The 17,559-nt window shown below is 41.4% G+C and overlaps 1 protein-coding gene across 1 annotated transcript in view; it reads right to left on the bottom strand.

Annotated features, from left to right (window-relative positions):
- The window catches only part of PDE11A (phosphodiesterase 11A), a 453,992-nt gene that overhangs the window by 75,360 nt on the left and 361,073 nt on the right, over nt 1-17,559 (bottom strand). The window contains exons 14-15 of the mRNA XM_003405971.4: nt 10,979-11,069; nt 6,861-6,961 (exon numbers count right to left, since the gene is read on the bottom strand). Of these exons, the coding sequence (XP_003406019.1) occupies nt 6,861-6,961; nt 10,979-11,069 (192 nt within the window). The remainder of the gene's footprint in view (nt 1-6,860; nt 6,962-10,978; nt 11,070-17,559) is intronic.

The raw sequence follows: 17,559 nt of genomic DNA, 5'->3' as shown, positions 1-17,559 counted from the left end.
CCTTGGGTGGGCCAATCTTTCAGTTAGTAGCCAACTTCTTAACCATTGTGCCACCAGGGCTCCTGGGCTTGTATAGTGTGATGTAATCACAATCTGTTATGAATGGATGCTAAACTAGTTGTGGGGCCATTCCTCAGTGCCGCCCAACAGCAACCACCTCCCTGACCGTATTAAAGCTAAAGAATTACCATCCTCTGATGCTTCCAGCTCAGCTCAACTACAAACAAACCCCCCCCAAAAACCCAAACTCGTTACCGTCAAGTTAATTCCAACTCATAGCAACCCTATAGGGCAGAGTAGAACTGCTCCACAGGGTTTCCAAGGAGCAGCTGGTGATTCAAACTGCTGATCTTTTGGTTGGCAGCCTGAACCCTTAACCACTGTGCTACCAGGGCTCTCAACTGCAAACGAGGAGCCTCTACTTGCAGTGTTGACCCACTATGCAGGCTCTGAGCAACTCTAACCAGGAAGCCTCACCCTCATCCGTTTACTGCTCACGGTAGGGCCTGGAGTTCATTCATTTTTCTAGGCCTAATACCTAGTGTGTCTGCAAATGCTTCAGGCATGTGTATACTCAAGTTACTGCTGCCCCTGATGCCTAAAAGGTCCTGGAATGGGCTTCAGTTTTCCCTTTAGCACTTTTCAGCTATCAGTTATATAAATGCAGAGAGCAAAGACAGAGTATTTAAAAACATTTTGGAGTCCAACTACATAGTTCTAATCCCAGCGTTACTATTTAACATTTGTGAGCAATTTACTGAATCTTTCCAAACCTCAGTTTCCTCATGTGTATTATGAGGTTGGTAATAGTACCTATTCTAATAGGACTGCTTTAGGTATGAAGTAGGATAACATATGTATAAAGCTCCTAAGTAAGCACTCAGGAAATGTTAGTTGTTGTCTTTATTATCAATTACGGATGTGGCATGGGCCACATTTATTGACTTACATGCAGACATGTAAGACCTGTACAGGGCCTCCCAGCAACCCTTTGAAGTATTAACATTTGTAATTCTGGATCTCTTTCTCTGCCTACCCCACACCCTCAATTTCAAAGTTTTATTAGAATGAAGTTCAAAAGCTTCTAAACAAGTATCATCTTCTATGGTGGGTGCATATTTTATTAAGTTTTCCGGCTGAATATTCCTTTCTTCACAAAGTGTGTTAAATTATCAAAGCTTTTTCATATAGGTAATCTCTATTGATCAGCACAAAGGCCTTAGGAGATTGGTGTGGGTGACAGGCCTATCCCAATTTTGCTGGGAAGGAAACCAAGGCAGAGAGATGAAATGACTCTCTGAAAGTCACATGGCTGGTTACTGATAAGGTATTTCTAATTCCTGCTAGAGACGGTGGAATTACTATTTAATTATCAAAGCCTTATTCACTACAGGGACTCAGAGATAGGCACAGAAATCAATCTCAGAAAATTACTCAACAGTAACTAGAAAATGTTTTCAGTGACTTGGAAAATCAGACTGAATAATTAACCCCTAGACTTCTGTTGTGAAGTCTAGAAATTCACACTGAAGGTTTTGTGTGTGTGTGTGTGTGTGGTTGCTGTTTTTTAATCTTGTAAATACTGTTTTCATATGCCATTTGTAGCACAGAATCCCAAGGACACTCAATGCCATTAAAAATTAAAGTTAAAGATTTTTTGGTTGTTTTTAGAGGTTTTCCACATTTCCTTGACTTGAACATTTTCCCCTTTTGGAGCAAGCATGCATGACCTGAAAGTGTGTGGGATTTAGCACCTCATTGGGCAACCTTTGGCCAATGGAGGATGAGGACCCAGTGGACAATTTTAAGGGTAGCATACAGGACTTCTCGGAAAGTTTCTGCAAGATCAAGCCCAATTGCCACTGTGATGACTAACTAAGGAATGCGCCCTTACTAGGAAGTTTCCCAGGCCCCATTCCCGGTTTCTGGAGTCACTTCCAAATCTAAACCACCTGCACGCAAGCCCTGGTCTCGGCTCTACTTTGGGAAAGGGCACAGGGAACCCAGCTCGGTTTTCATATTAAACCCATTAAAATACACCTAGAAAGGTAATCATCAGAATTGACTTGACAGCAATGGGTAGAAAGGTAAATCTTGCCACATCCTGTATCCCAAATCCAAATGAAAACTATTTCTTGATTCTTCCCTTAGAGAGGGAAGATGGTAATTGTGGAAAGAGCCCTGTGAAGAAGTGAGGTCTCCAGTTTTGCTGCTATTTTACTTTTTGGATCTCAGCACGGGATCTACAAAATGAAGGAGATGAATTGGATTACATAATTTCTAAAATTCCTGTAGTTCTACCGTTGGACATTTGTGGGATAAAATCATCTTTGCAGCAGTTTGTGGTAGCTGGTTTTCCCTTCATTAACTCTGGGATTGTTTTGGCTAAAAAATATGGCAACGTTTTAACACAACAGAAGACAGGCAAGTGAATTAGCCTCCCGAAGGTCTAGATTAGAGAATGAGCAGCTATTCAGAACCTCAAAAAACAATAACTCTGACAAAGAGGGAACAAGCCAGCTTCTTTAGGAGTCAGCAAACATTAGCAGGGGCTGCAGCATTAAGATAAGAACAGAGTAATGAGAAAACGAGTTGCAACCAACTTCCTTGACTGCATTCCAGCGGTCACTCAGTGAATTTGTCACATCCCTAACAGGGCTTGATAAATGGACTCCAAGTGTTGAGATTTTTTTTTTCCCCTTAGAAGTTACTTGGGAACTTGGTTTGGGGAAACACTTCTACCCTGAGAAAAATAACACAAAATCTTGCAAGTATCTGGGTCAGGAAGTAAAAATGTTAAAAGGAAACCAGCATCTCACAAATCCTAAATCAAGGAACATCACTCCAGAAAAAGATGGAAAATCATGATAGTTAAGGCAAATACGAGGGACCCAAAACATGCAAAATAAATAGGACGTAAAGCAAATGAGTTTGTAGATGTTGCCACTTATAAAACAATCTAACGAAAGAGTTGATTTTGTAACCTACTTTGGGGGATAAGACACACACATAAAAATCTAATGTATTTATAAAACTTTGAAAAATTTAAAAAAACAACCTGGTAATAACAAAAGCTTTCACATACATTTGTCTTCTTTACTTCAGGCACGCTATTAAGTGCTTTATATAAATTATTGTTAATCTTCACAATAATGGTGCAACACATCAACTATTATCCAACTACAATCTCCATGAAGAAAAGAGGTTCAGAGAGGTAAATAATTTGTCTGATGACACACAGCTAGTTAGTGGCAGAGCTGAGGTTGCAATTTTTTAGATATATTTTTAAAATTAATTAAAATTTATATTTATCAAAGTAACACATGCACATAGTTAACCAAAGAAATAGTACTAAAAGGCATACAATGTTAGCAGTGTTTTTCATCTTGCTGCCTTTTTGTTCTTTGACTCTATTTCCCAGTGCTTTCATTGGATTTTTTATTTTGCAAATCATGTTTTTAATTTCCAAGAACTCTTTCCTCTTCTCTGGTTGCACCTATTATTATTATTATTTTTTAGCATCCTGTTTTTCTTTCACAGATGCAATATCTTAGATCTTCTTTTTTTTTTCCTCTCTCTCTTTCCTCAGAATTCTGTTTTTATGTTTTGGCCTCTGTCTTTCATATTGGAGATAAGAATGTTCTAAGACTCTTGGTTGTCTGTCTGTGTTTAATAGTAACACATTAAAAAGGTGAGTGAGAATTGTGTTTGTGTGTGTGGGAGGGGCGTAGGGTTGCTAGATAACATATAATACAAGAAGTCCAGTTAAATTTCAATTTCGGATAAACAACAAATAATTTTTTTAGTGTAAGCATGCCCCAAATATTGCATGGGATACACTTACACCAAAAATTATCTATTGCTTATCTGAAATTGAAATTTAACTGAGCCTCCTGTATTTCTGTTTGCTAAATCTGACAACCCTGGGTGTGTGTAACTTGTAGACTCCTAGCTTCTGTGTGATTGGGCTATGGGTCATGGGTTTTCAGTCCAGAGACTCATTCCATTTCACTTAATTCCCTCTTCTGAGCTCTGCATGGCATTCCTTCCCTATATTTCTCCCCATTCTAGAGCTCTTTATTTCATTTCTCCAGAGCCAGAGAATAAACCACTGGCCTTCTCCTGGGCTAGAGGAAAAGGGAGCTGCCTGGCTATGCTTGTGGAGGACTTCGTGGGTTCTGACTGCTCTGCAAACTGACTTTCTAGAAATCTGCATGTCTTCAGCTTGGAGTGTAAACTCCACTTTTCACAGTACCTTTTATCTCCAATACACCAGCAAGGTTCTGCAGGGCAAACTGGCTTGCTTCTCAGAGTTGTCCTTTGTAGGCCTTTGCTTTCCACTTCTACTCTGGTAGTTACCGTTCATTGGTCTGCCTTCCCTTTTCCACAAATGTATTGATGTCAATTGTTGTGTTCTCTCACTCTTTCTCCTTGCAGACTTATGCCTTTTTTTTCCCTTTCAAATTCATTTAGTGTCATTTTAATGGAGCTTCAGGAGGGAGAGGATATAGACACTTGGCTCAGTCTAGGAGGCTTAACCAGAAAGCCAAAATGAGATTTAAATCCTGGCCAATATGACTCCAAAGCCTTTACTTCTTCCTCTGTACTATGTAGCAACTCATTGAGTGGAATCCAACAATAAATACCTGTGGCATTGACTGCCAGTTTTCTACCCAATAGCCTTCTTTCATTTCTTTCATAGTAATAGAACCTCTGGTTTTCAGCTGCACACTTGGCTACCCAGAATAAAGAATTCCTTTCCCAACCTTTCTTGAAACTAGGTATGGCCAAGTGGTTAAATTCTGGCCAATTAAACGTGTCATATGGCAGCTTCCAGAATACTCTTAAAATACAGCTTGCATCGTCCCTTGGCCCTTTTCTTCTTTGTCCCTTCCTTCTTCCAGCTGTCTGAATTGTGAACATTATGGCTAGAGCTTGAGCAGCTATCTTACACTAAGAGGTGAAAGCCATGTGTTGAAGGTGGCAGTACAGCAAGACAGAAGAAGCCTGGGTCCCTGACTACTTAATGGAGCCATTCTAACAACCCCAGATTGCTTATCTCCAGACTTCTTTCATGTGACACAGCAGTAAGTCACTGTTACTTGGCCTTTCTGTCACATACAATTGAACCTAATTATAACTGATACAGTGCCAAAATGCAATAAGATTTCAGAGAAGGTGACACAAGGCTTCATGGAAAATATAGGACAAGAGCTGAACCTTCAAGGATGGTTAGTTCAGCCAGATGAGAGTGGGAGGACATATCCCATGGAGGAACAAATGGTGTGACTGTGGCACATGCGCCAGACTGTGCAGAGTGTTTTCAAAGGGTTGTATGTAGACCAGACTGGCTGGAGTAAATAAATCATGTAGGAGAGAAGAATGAAGAAAAGGTTGGGGACAGATTATGGAAGGCCTTGACAGCCAAACCAGATTTAGAGCTTGCTTTGTTAGCAACGAAGCCACTGAAGGGTTTTGAAACGGAAGTTGGAGAGACAGGCCTAGGATGGGAGGGAGGGTTAACCCGTTGCCGTCGAGTCGACTCATAGGGTTAGAGTGAAGAATTTGAGAGTCTTCTATATAGAGGTAACTGGTGAGGCTAGGGGGGTGAATGGAATCTAAGTAGAGAAGGAAGAACATGGGTCCAAGGACTTCTATCTGGGAGCAAGAGGAAAGAAACCTACAAAGTATTCAGAAAAGGAGAGAGGAAGGCAGCAGGATATCATGGAAGCAAAGACAGTAGACTGGCCTGGAGAAATCAGTAAATAGCTCAAAGAATCTAGAACATACGAGAGATTAGTAAAAGACACTGAATTTGGGAACAGGGAAGTCTCTGGTGACTCTGAGAGTCCAATTTTGGTAGACTGTAGAGGTGGATGCTGCTCTTCAAGGTGGACTGGGTATAAGGAAAATAGAGGTATTAATGTTCTCTAGTTATCAAAAGGAGTCCCTGGTTGCTCGAACAGTTAATCCACTTGGCTGCTTAACCGAAAGGTTGGAGATTCAAATCCACCCAGAGGAGCCTCAGAAGAAAGGCCTGGTGATTCTACTTCTGAAATATCAGCCATTGAAAACCCTATGCAGCACAGTTCTACTCTGATACACATGGGCTCATCATGAGTCAGAATCAAGTCAATGGAACTGGTTTATGGTTTTATCAAAAAAGGAAGACAACAAAAGAAAGGTAAACTGAAAAACAGTTAAAGATCTCCATGGAGTTGAGTGACAGAATTTTTTCAGGGAAGGAGGTTGTTTGGTTTGTAAGAAAGGAGAGAACTGTACATATCCGTGGAGATATTACCAGGCTACTAAAAAAGATGGTGCCTGATAGAGCAGGTCCAAAAGAGAATGGGAGTGATGGGATTTCCAGCTAGGACAGGTGCCTGAATGGTGGGAAAAACGGGGATAGCTGTTCTGAGGAAGAGAGATACAGGGCAGGCAAGGAATGAAGGCTTGGATATCCAGTCAACCTCCCAGAAACAAATCTTTTTCATCATCATCATCATTAGTGCCTTTACAGATCTGACCAGAAATAACAGTCGAAATTAGGAATCTTAGCCAGTCTCTAAAATGGCCACCACTTAGTTACAGAGTCAAGAGTCCCAAACAAGGCCCATAGAACAGAAGAAAGCTATAAATCTGGTGATTGTGGCCATGCTTCTCTTGGTTTACAGATGCGGCCTTAAAGTGAGAATGAGTTCATTTAGATGAGGGAGAAATAACACCAACAAAGTTTAGCTCATTTGCACATTGATATCAATGCCAGAATAGCATGCAACTCCCAATACGAACCTGAAAATTAATTACAGGATGGAACTTTAGATACCCATTTGTCAAATAGATCAAATGCCAATACCTACTCAAAGTACAGCGTGAGGTCTGTTGCCAAGATTGACTGCTTCAAAAGCTGCATAAGGTCGCTATATTCCTTGGAGGACAAATTAGCAAAGATGTTGTGACCCTGTAATGAGAAAGTAAAGTCACAAAAGAGAACATTACATCTGTGGTTGCTAATGATATTTTTTTCCTGTGTTAAAAAAAAGGGGGCCGGGGATATAATAAAAACTCATTTAAGGAAATCTTATGAAAATACAAACAGATTCCCTGGCAAACAGTAAAGCTAGAGAGTGCAACCATTTTTTGGGGAGGCCTATTGGTAAAAGAAAAAAAAAAAATTTTTTTTTTTTTTTTTTTTACCAAAGGACACTCCATCCTCTTTTGAAGGGAAAACTCTAGAAATGGTTGAACTTGTCTTACTGTGGAAGTGTTTGTGCCAACAACTGTAGCTGATGGCCCATTTCCTATGGAATTACTGAGTAGAGAAGTTGGCAAAACATTTGGGAATTTTCCCAACCCTAAAATAAACACTGATTTTACTAGTAAAAATTTAAGCTGACATTTTGGAAACACTTGCTAAGGAAACAAGTGACTTCAAGGAGGAGAAAAAACAGTCCATTGAACCATTGCGTCTCAACAGAGGGTGATTTTGCCCCTCAAGAGACAGCAATATTTGGAGATTTTTGGCTGTCACACTGGGGGAAGGGTGCTATGGCACCCTGTAGATAGAGCCAGGGAAATTGTAAACACACTACAGTGCATGGGGCAGCTCCCTACAACAAAAAATTATCTGGCCCAAAATATCAACAGTGCTGAAGCTATGAAGCCCTTTGTTAAACTGCTAAGATATGCCTTAATGTACAGTGGATTAAATTCAGTGTAATGAATACTTAGGGAACGGCTAAGATGTATAAGACATTATCCTTGGCACCTAAATCCACTGCCTTTGAGTCAGTTCTGACTCACAGTGACCCCATACAGTTTCCAAGGCTGTAATCTTTATGGAAGCAGCCTACCACATCTTTCTCCCGCAGAGTTGCTGTTGGTTTCAAACCACAGACCTTTTGCTTAGCAGCTGATTGCTTTAGTTGTTGGCACAGCGGACTCTAATTTATCTAGGAAAACTTGCAAATATACCTATAGCTCTACACCTTTGAAAAGCACACTTCCATTCATCAAAATTTGTTTTAACTGCATGAGGCAGCTCCACAATTTGTTCTTAATAAAGTGAAAAATCCTTCCATAAGGTGACCAACAATTCACTGACTTTGCTTTGAAAGTCAGGACTGTTCACTTATCAGGTCAATTTAGTATGAAATACAAACTCATAAACACGTGGCCCAGAATGTGGACCAGTTTTAACCCTTATGTTGAGAGCCAGAAGACGGAGGAGAAGAGAGGGAACAGCATACCTGTCTGAGAAGAAACTATTCCCCAGCGGAAAGTAAGTTAATTCTCTCAGAGAACCAGAATATCAATTAGTAGATGAGCTCTTACCAGGCATCACATGATAATCTGCTCCCCTGAGTTAATTTATCTCTGGGTGAACCCGACACTCCTTGAAGAGTATATTGGTTCCACCTGGGACCAGGTCCAATATTAATAATAATTTTCAAATGGACTCTTCCAGACCTTTAATTCTGCCATTAGGAATAAGACAAATCACTAAAGGAGTACCTCACCATGATACTGGCCAGGTTTCTCTGTCTGAACTGTGCCACATGGATCAATCATAGGTCCTTGTTCTGGGGACTGGGAAAAAGTGGTCGGAAGCCCTGGGAAAAGTAGTCCCCTGGATCCAGCTCCATGCCCAGCATCTCCCAGTAGAAGAGATAGAGCCATTGGGAAAAAGTTACAGTAAGAACTAAAGAGGACTAAGAAGAAAGATAGTCTGAATTTGAGGATTCTGATTATTTTGTGAGGGAGTGCATTTTACTACTTTTAAAGGACACATATAAGGAGCCCTGGTGGTGCAACGGTTAAGCGCTCAGCTCCTAACCAAAAGTTTGGGGGTTGGAACCCATCTAGTAACTCTGCAGGAGAAAGACCTGCTCCAGTAAAGGTTCAAATCAAGAACAAACCCATTGCTGTCAAGTCGATTCCGACTCATAAAGACCCCATAGGATAGAGTAGAACTACCCCACAGGGTTTTCAAGACTGTAATCTTTACAGAAGCAGACTGCCACATCTTTCTCCTGCAGAGCAGCTAGTGTGTTCCAACCACTAACCCTTCAGTTAGCAGCTGAGCACTTTAACCACTGCACCACCAGGGCTCCTTCAGTAAAGGTTATAGCCTAGAAAATCCTATGGGGCAGTCCTACTTTGTCACATGGGGTCGCTAGGAGTCAAAATCTACTCCAGGGCACCTAACAACAACAAAGCATATTTAGTAATTAACGCAATTTACAGCTAACAGAGTGACGAAGCTACCCAGACAAGCTGCAAAAAAAAAAAGTTAATTTGTAATCAGTGTATTGCTTATTTGCAAAGGGACCTTCTATACTGCCTCAAGGGTTTGTTCCCTGAAGAAGATTTAAGTCTCCCTCAGATGCTGTTTCCACTCTTGTTTAGGGAGGCAGGAGTGTGGTATTGATGGGAAGAAAGCCAAACGTGGAGGCAGACGGTCTGGGGCAACCAACTGGCTGTGTGACCTTCAGCAAGCCACTTAACCTCTCTGTGTCTCAGTCCCCTCATTTGGAAAATGGGATGACAATAACACCTTTTTACCTGCCTTTCTGATGGGCAGGGCAGGAGGGGATGTGGGTGAGGCCCCACGGTGTGCCTGGCACAGACCAAGCACTCAGTGGGTGGCTCTGTAATTATTATTCTCTGTTATTTATAGAGAACCACAACATGAAGGGCAGTCGATGTGTTTTATTTGTATGAACACAAATTCTGAGTTAGTGGGGTTTTATACTAGAAAGTCCCCAAGGACACAAACAAATGGCCTTCAGAGTAAGCCTTATAGTGCTTGTTATTACAAAGGTGGGGTTTTGGGGGGTGGAGGTGTACACCCATCATGTTCACCTGTGCAGAAAGGACATCTGAACTGCAGCTCCTCTGAGCCCTACTTCCCTCTTTGACAGGATTCAGCTAAAACATGACTTTGGGTGGAAAATTCCAGAGCCACAAATGCCCGGATGCTGATCTCTTGTCAGTTACTGAGAGCCTAAACCTTGGGGTTCTATTCCCGTCTGAAAATGTGTCACCCCCACGGGTGTGCCCTTCCCTGGTCTGCACTCGGGTTCCCAGTGCCGACTCCCCTTTATGGGGTGGAGGGCTTTCACCATATTGCAAAAGACATGCTTTCCCAAGATAGGCTGGAGGAAAAGACCCTCCATATTTAATGATGCTATTCCAGCGAAGCGGGGCCTTAATGATGATAATAATAATAATTAATGGCACAGCCAGAGAACTGACAAATAATGGGGAACAGATGATTCCTTCCTGGCCTCAAAAAAAAAAAAAAAAGCCTGTATGCCTGCAGAAAATTAAACAGATCCTTTCTTGACAATTTTAAACTCAGAAGCCTCAGCCAGACAGTGGTTTCTGTTTTTCCCTGCGGAGAGCTGAAAGTATAAAATTCTAACTGCTTCCAACTCCTGCATTGCCACTGAAGAAAAATGGGGCATATGGCATTAGCCCTGGGTCTAAATTTAGTTGCAGTTGTCACTTTCAAACTGGTCCCACCAGCAATTTTAGTTCTTTTTATCTTTTATAGGTTTCTTCATTGTGCTAATAAAGTACATCTTTCTCACCCTCTTTCTGCTTCTATCACCTTTTAAATTGGCTTTGGGTTATACTTGTCACTTGGACCAAGTCACTTCCTTAGTGGGCTTCTGTACCCACTAAGGAGGGTAAGGTCATGCTCAAGTGACGAGCTATGGGCAACCTACTCTGTTACATGAATCTAAAAGACTCCTAAGCAATAATGAAATGCAATTGAATCAACTCAGAGCTTGAACAAGGTCCTTGGTCAGGCTTCTGAAAGAATAAAAAAGCCGCCAAGGAGAAGCTCAATAGTTTGGCTTAAAATAAGGTGTCCCACTGCTCTGTAGCTACCTGTGACACGGCAAAGAAAGAGTGGTAGAAAACAAGAGTTTTATTTCTGTCAGGGGAGAAGTGGAACAGCAGTCTGTACCTCACTCTGAAGGATCATCACTGCATGGTTAAAATGGTGATGCTCTAGGGTGGCAGAGGTTCCATAGAGCTGGGCCAGGGCAGAGCCGCTCCTGAAAGAGACCAAACGGTGAGTGACCAGGACCCTCCACCTACCACCCCTTCCCCTACACCAGCTCTTTGGATGGAACTACTTTTCCTGCTTTTGGCAAAGGACCATGAACAGATACATCCTAAGCTAGTTGCTTATGTAGTTCACTCATCCATTAAATAAACTTTTTTGGGAATATTCTGTGTGTCAGGCTAGATGCTGCAGATGATGTAATGATGAATAAGACACAGTTCTTGCCTCTAAGAAATCCAAGACTAGTAACGAAAATAAGACATAATCGTAAGGAAAAAGTGGGCACATACCATACAACACAAATACTAATGCCCTAGAGAAAGTGCTTTAGATCTAATCAAAGTGTTGTGCATGCTCTGAGGAAAAAAAAAAAAATTCTGGCTCAGGGGATCATGAAGAAGGTAAGCCTTTTGAGGGCAGAGATGGGGTGTGAGGATGTGGTGGAATGAGCTGAAATATGCTGAAAGGAAATGAGGAGGAGGCATGCCCAGAACAACAGCTGAGTTGTTTGGCTGGAGGGATGGCTGGAGGGATGGATATGTGATGGAAAATTGTTTCTGAAAAGGCTAGAAAGGTGTTTGCTTTCAGGGGCAACGTCTTTGGATGTTTTCACTATGTAATGAGGGGTCTGATGGTTTTTGAATGGGGAAGGGGTTCCATGATATGAACTGTGCACCAGGGGCTGCAGGGTGGGTGAGGAGGGAGCAACAAAGCCAACTTGTTATGAGGCAGTGACAGCAGCCAGGGCACATTAACTACCATGGGGCTGGGGGAGAGGGAAAAGGGCCTGAATGGAGGAGTCCCTGGGTAGTGTAAACGGTTAACCTGCTCAGCTGCTAACCAAAAGGTTGGAGGTTTGCAGCACCTTGGAAGAAAGGGCTGGTGATCTATTTCTAAGAAATCAGCCATTGAAAACCTTATGAAGCATAGTTCTATTCTCTCACATATAGGGTAGCCAAGAGTTGGAATAGACTTGATAACAACTTTTTTTTTTTTTTTTTGATAAAAGAAACGGAATGGGAGGAGAGAGAGTCAACAGAACTTAGCTTTTGACTACATGTAATTGTCAAGGAGCCAGTAGAGGCCAAGTTGCCCTAAGACAGAGTTTCCCGATGTTTCTTGCAGATACTATTCAAACCTGGTGCCGTCGAGTTGATTTCAACTCATAGCGACCCAACAGGACAGAGTAGAACTGCCCCATAGGGTTTCCAAGGAGAGGTTGGAGGATTCAAGCCGCCGACCTTTTGGTTAGCAGCCGAGCTCTTAACCAGTGTGCCACCAGGGCTATATTAATTTTTATACCCCCATTAATAGTAATAAACACTATTAATACGAAAACCAGACCTGGTGCCAACAAGTTGATTCTAACTCAGAGCAACCCTGTAGGGCAGAGTAGAGTTGCTCCAAAGGGTCTTCAAGGAGCAGTTGGTAGATGTGAACTGCCAACCTTTTTGTTAGCAGCCATAGCTCTTAACCACTGCGTCACCAGGGCTCCAAATACTATTAATAGGGGTTATAAAAAATAAGATTCTAATATAAGGTAAACGCCCCCCCAAAATCTTATACCCAAAAAAGGGTATATATGGTATAATCTTATAAAATATGTACACAATTTCTCAGAATCTTTAATATAAACTTATATGCATTTACAGCATGATAGAATAACCGGGACAACTTTTTTGGCCACAAAAATATTCATCCAAGGAGCACCTCATGGACTAGAGTTTTAGAGAATGCGCCTGGGGAAGTACTGCTGCAGTTTTGGGGTCTGGGTAACCAGTAAAGAACTGGAGCAGGAGTGAGTATATAAGAACAACATTTGGTTTGATTTGGCATTGTGGCTTCAACATATATAAGCAGAATTACAATCTGATAATGGAGAGTAGAGGACAGGGCATAGGCTTGGAAACAATGCAGATTTGCTGTGATTGTTGCTGCGAAGGAAGTAATAACTAAAACTGTGCAAACTGTGACCAGGAGGGTAGAGGGTCTCCCTGAGAACTTGATGCTGTCAACCCAGTTCATAAATCACAAACAGTGCATTAATACTGAAAAGGAAACATTAGCTGTCACTGCCATGGGGCTCTTCCAACAGCAGTTTTTGCTACCTGTAATAGGTCTTTGAAGTTCCTGGGTGGTGCAAATGGTTAAGGCGCCCAGGTGCTACCAGAAAGATTCAAAGTTCGAGTCCACCCAGAGGGAAGGCCTGACGATCTACTTCTGAAAAACCAGCCTTTGAAAACCCTACAGAGCACAGGTCTACTCTGACCACATGGGGTTGCCGCGGTCGGAATTGCAGCCAACTGGTTCTTTTTTTTAATAATTTTTATTGTGCTTTAAGTGAATGTTTACAAATCAAGTCAGTCTGTCACACATAAGCTTATACACACCTTACTCCATACTCCCACTTACTCTCCCCCTAATGAGTCAGCCCTTCCAGTCTCTCCTTTCGTGACAAATTTTGCCAGTTTCTAACCCTCTCTACCCTCCTATCTCCCCTCCAGACAGGAGATGCCAACACAGTCTCAAGTGTCCACTGATACAAGTAGCTCACTCTTCATCAGCATCGCTCTCCTACCCATCGTCCAGTCCCTTCCATGTCTGATGAGTTGTCTTCGGGAATGGTTCCTGTCCTGGACCAAGAGAAGGTTTGGGGACCATGACCGCCAGGATTCCTCTAGTCTCAGTCAGACCATTAAGTCTGGTCTTTTTATGAGAATTTGGGGTCTGCATCCCACTGATCTCCTGCTCCCTTGGGTTCTCTGTTGTGCTCCCTGTCAGGGCAGTCATCGGTTGTGGCTGGGCACCATCTAGTTCTTCTGGTCTCAGGACGATGTAAGTCTCTGGTTCATGTGGCCCTTTCTGTCTCTTGGGCTCATAGTTATCGTGTGACCTTAGTGTTCTTCATTCTCCTTTGATCCAGGTGGGTTGAGACCAATTGATGCATCTTAGATGGCTGCTTGTTAGCATTTAAGACCCCAGACGCCACATTTCAAAGTGGGATGCAGAATGTTTTCATAATAGAATTATTTTGCCAATTGACTTAGAAGTCCCCCTAAGCCATAGTCCCCAAACCCCCGCCCTTGCTCCGCTGACCTTTGTAGCATTCAGTTTATCCCAGAAACTTCTTTGCTTTTGGTCCAGTCCAGTTGGGCTGACCTTCCGTGCATTGAGTATTGTCCTTCCCTTCACCTAAAGTAGTTCTTATCTACTAACTAATCAGCAAACACCCTCCCGCCCTCCCTCCCGTCCTCGTAACCACAAAAGTATGTGTTCTTCTCAGTTTATACTATTTCTCAAGATCTTATAATCCAACTGGTTCTTTTATAATGAATCTTTAAAGAAGCCACTCGAACCCTATCTCTTAGTTTTAAGAAAAACTTGTATTGTCCCTTTAAAAAACAGCAGCTCATATCAGAGATCCCCGTTGGCTATCAGACTTTAAAACTGCTGGAAAACTGGGCAAGTTAGTGAGGAAAGTATAGTTAATGCCCAATAGATCTTTAGATCAGGCTGTATGGTTTCCGAGTGTCTAGAACAGCTGTCTTAAACCCAATGTACTTGAACCTCCATGGGAAAAGACCTTGTGAATATCATTCAGAGACCACTTTATCTACTTTACATACAAGGTAGACAAATTTCTAATATGGTTTCCCAGCTCACATTCGCACTATGGTATCTCATTGTGTAATTCTGGAAAGTTCCCTGCATTTGGAGTCCAACCTCAGCTCTTCCTTTACATAGTAGTTTCATACAATTACTTGGCCTTTTTGATACCAACTTTCTTTGTCTCTAAAATAATGCTATTACATCTATCTCACCTGTTATTTAAGAGAATAAAGTAAAATATTTGAAGGTGGGTATTTTTTTATCACAATACCTTGGAAACCCTGGTGGTGTAGTGGTTAAGTACTACAGCTGCTAACCGGGAGGTTGGTAGTTTGAATTAGCCAGGCATTCCTTGTAAACTCTACGGAGCAGTTCTACTCTGTCCTATAGGGTCGCTATGAGTCAGAATTGACTTGATGGCAGTGGGTTTTTTTTTTTTTTTTTTATCTCAATGCTTGGCACGTAATAGATTGTGGTCTATAATTAAGTCTTAATTAATATACATATAGGTATTTTCATTTTAAATCAATAAAGTGTTAATTGATACTTGAAGGAATGACTTTCAGTTATCTGTAAACTTCACTTATGTAGCACAACTCATTCCTCAACAATGCCACTTCAGCAATGTTTATTTAAAATGTTCAAATATGTTTATTTTCTAATGAGGAGTTAGAGTATCTTAAGAGTGAAGAGAGATCCTAGACAATCCCATCACTTGTGCTCTTTCTTGCTTAATGCAGGAGCCATGGAAATTGAAAGGGCAATTTGGCCTTAACTTGGAAGCCCTGGGAAGAGAGAGTGCGCAGCCTGTCCCGTTAGTGAGAGGAGCAAAGACTGCATCTAAGTACAATGTGAAGGATTTTGGTCACAAGCTGCCCTCCATCTCCGGTACAAAGCAGCCCAAGATCATGGTCAATTCAGGGGCTCAGGGGCCTGCAACCCTTAGAAAGACTCAGAGCTGGCCCACGCTGGGAGAAACAACAATGTTAGGTTCAATAGGGCTTACTGCGAATAAAAATAAAGAAGGTACTAGTCAGGTATGTGTTATTTCTTTAAGTCTTATCATATAAGTAAAAATTTGGATAATCATATTATTTAGTAATCAATATTTAACATTAACGACTATATTTCTATGATGGAGTTCATTTTTATGAAAATATGTGTCTCCAAATGTGTGGTATACACTTTGTCTTGGCTATTCTAGGAGTTTTATATGCACATCACACCAGAGTGCCTTGCGTGAACTAGGTGCTTAAAAAATATTACACCCATTCCTCACTTATCAACATGGCTAGGTTCCAAAGGCCAGGTTGTTATGGAAAAATTGGCGTTATGTGAAAATGGAGGATGACCACATTAGATCATAAAATGAAGGATGACTACATCATTACACAACTGCCAAACCACTGAGAATCATAGCCCAGCCAAGATGACACTTAAACTTAACCATCATAGCTAGGGTTACTCTCGCCTCACACCTCGGCATTCATTACTGCTAGATATATGTTGTTAATGTGTAAAATAGTCCGATAGTAGATTTTTTATTATTATTGTAAATACAAAATGTCAGATAATGAGATAGACCATAAGTTAGGAGTAGGTGTAGTTGCTTGGCTGATAACTTCAAATTGGCAGGGTGACAGTAATAAGTATGTTAACATTTTTATGATAATAATACATAAAAATAATGCTATTAATAATAAAAACGATCATTAGAACAAATTTGTCATGGAAGAAGCACAGCCAGAATGCTCACTAGAAGTGAGGATGGCAAGACTTTATCTCACAGACTTTGGACATGTTATCAAGAGGGACCACTCCCTGAAGAAGGACATCATGCTTGGTAAAGGGTCAGTGAAAAAGAGAAAGACCCTCAACAAGATGGATTGACACAGTGGCTGCAACAATGGGCTCAAGCATAACAATGACTGTGAGGATGGCGCAGGACTGGGCAGTGTTTCATTTTGTCATACATAAGGTCACTATGAGTTGGGACCAACTCGACAGCACCTAACAAAGCCTAACAAAGCAACACCATTCGTAAGTGCCTACCATGCACTCGGCAACATATTAACAACTTTACATACATTATTTCACTTAATCCTGACAACAGTGAAATAGATATTATTTTCTGATTTTACAGGTGAGAAAACCAGTCCTCAGAGACATTATGTAACTTTTCCAAGGTCACACAGCTAGTAAGCACCAGATCTAGATTGGAATCCAAGTTTTTAAGGTTTTTTCCACCATATTATGTTGTCTTTTTGTTACATAACAAGTGTGATCATTATAACATACATTTCTGATATTTGATTCTTCCTTTTCACCAAGTTGGCTGTCATCGATGAAAGAAGATTTCAAAATTTAATTCAGAATCCTATTGTTACAATTGCCAACGCAGGCTCATTCCTGCAGCTTGTTTAACAGCCATGCTCAGATGCACCACATTTATTTACTCATGAATTTTGCTAACAGGGCCATTGATGTAAGGTTGGGTCAAGATGCAAAATAGTCAGTCTTCCTTTATTCATGTTGGTTTATTGGACCCCACTAAAGTTAAGTCAGGTAGATGATCACAACTCACTTTATATTTTCAACATTCAGGATGAGTATGGAGATGTTTCCTCCTTTAACCAGGGGACATCTCTGCTGCACCTCTCCCTCTCCCCCATGTCCACACAGCTTCTGAACCACTGTGTTTCATCTCAGGTGCTTTCTCAGTTGTCTGGTGTTTGTACACATGCAGCCATGTGACAGCATTGGTCTGAGCATCTTCAGCATCAGATCCCTTCGTCTTCCCTTCTGTAATTCCATCTTAATTCTCCCCACCCTCACGCAACACTGATCCAGTCAGAGAAACTATGTAGATT

This window comes from Loxodonta africana, chromosome 6 (genome assembly GCF_030014295.1).
Source record: "Loxodonta africana isolate mLoxAfr1 chromosome 6, mLoxAfr1.hap2, whole genome shotgun sequence".
Taxonomy (NCBI): Eukaryota; Metazoa; Chordata; class Mammalia; order Proboscidea; family Elephantidae; genus Loxodonta; species Loxodonta africana.
This window is presented reverse-complemented; position numbering and strand designations above follow the sequence as displayed.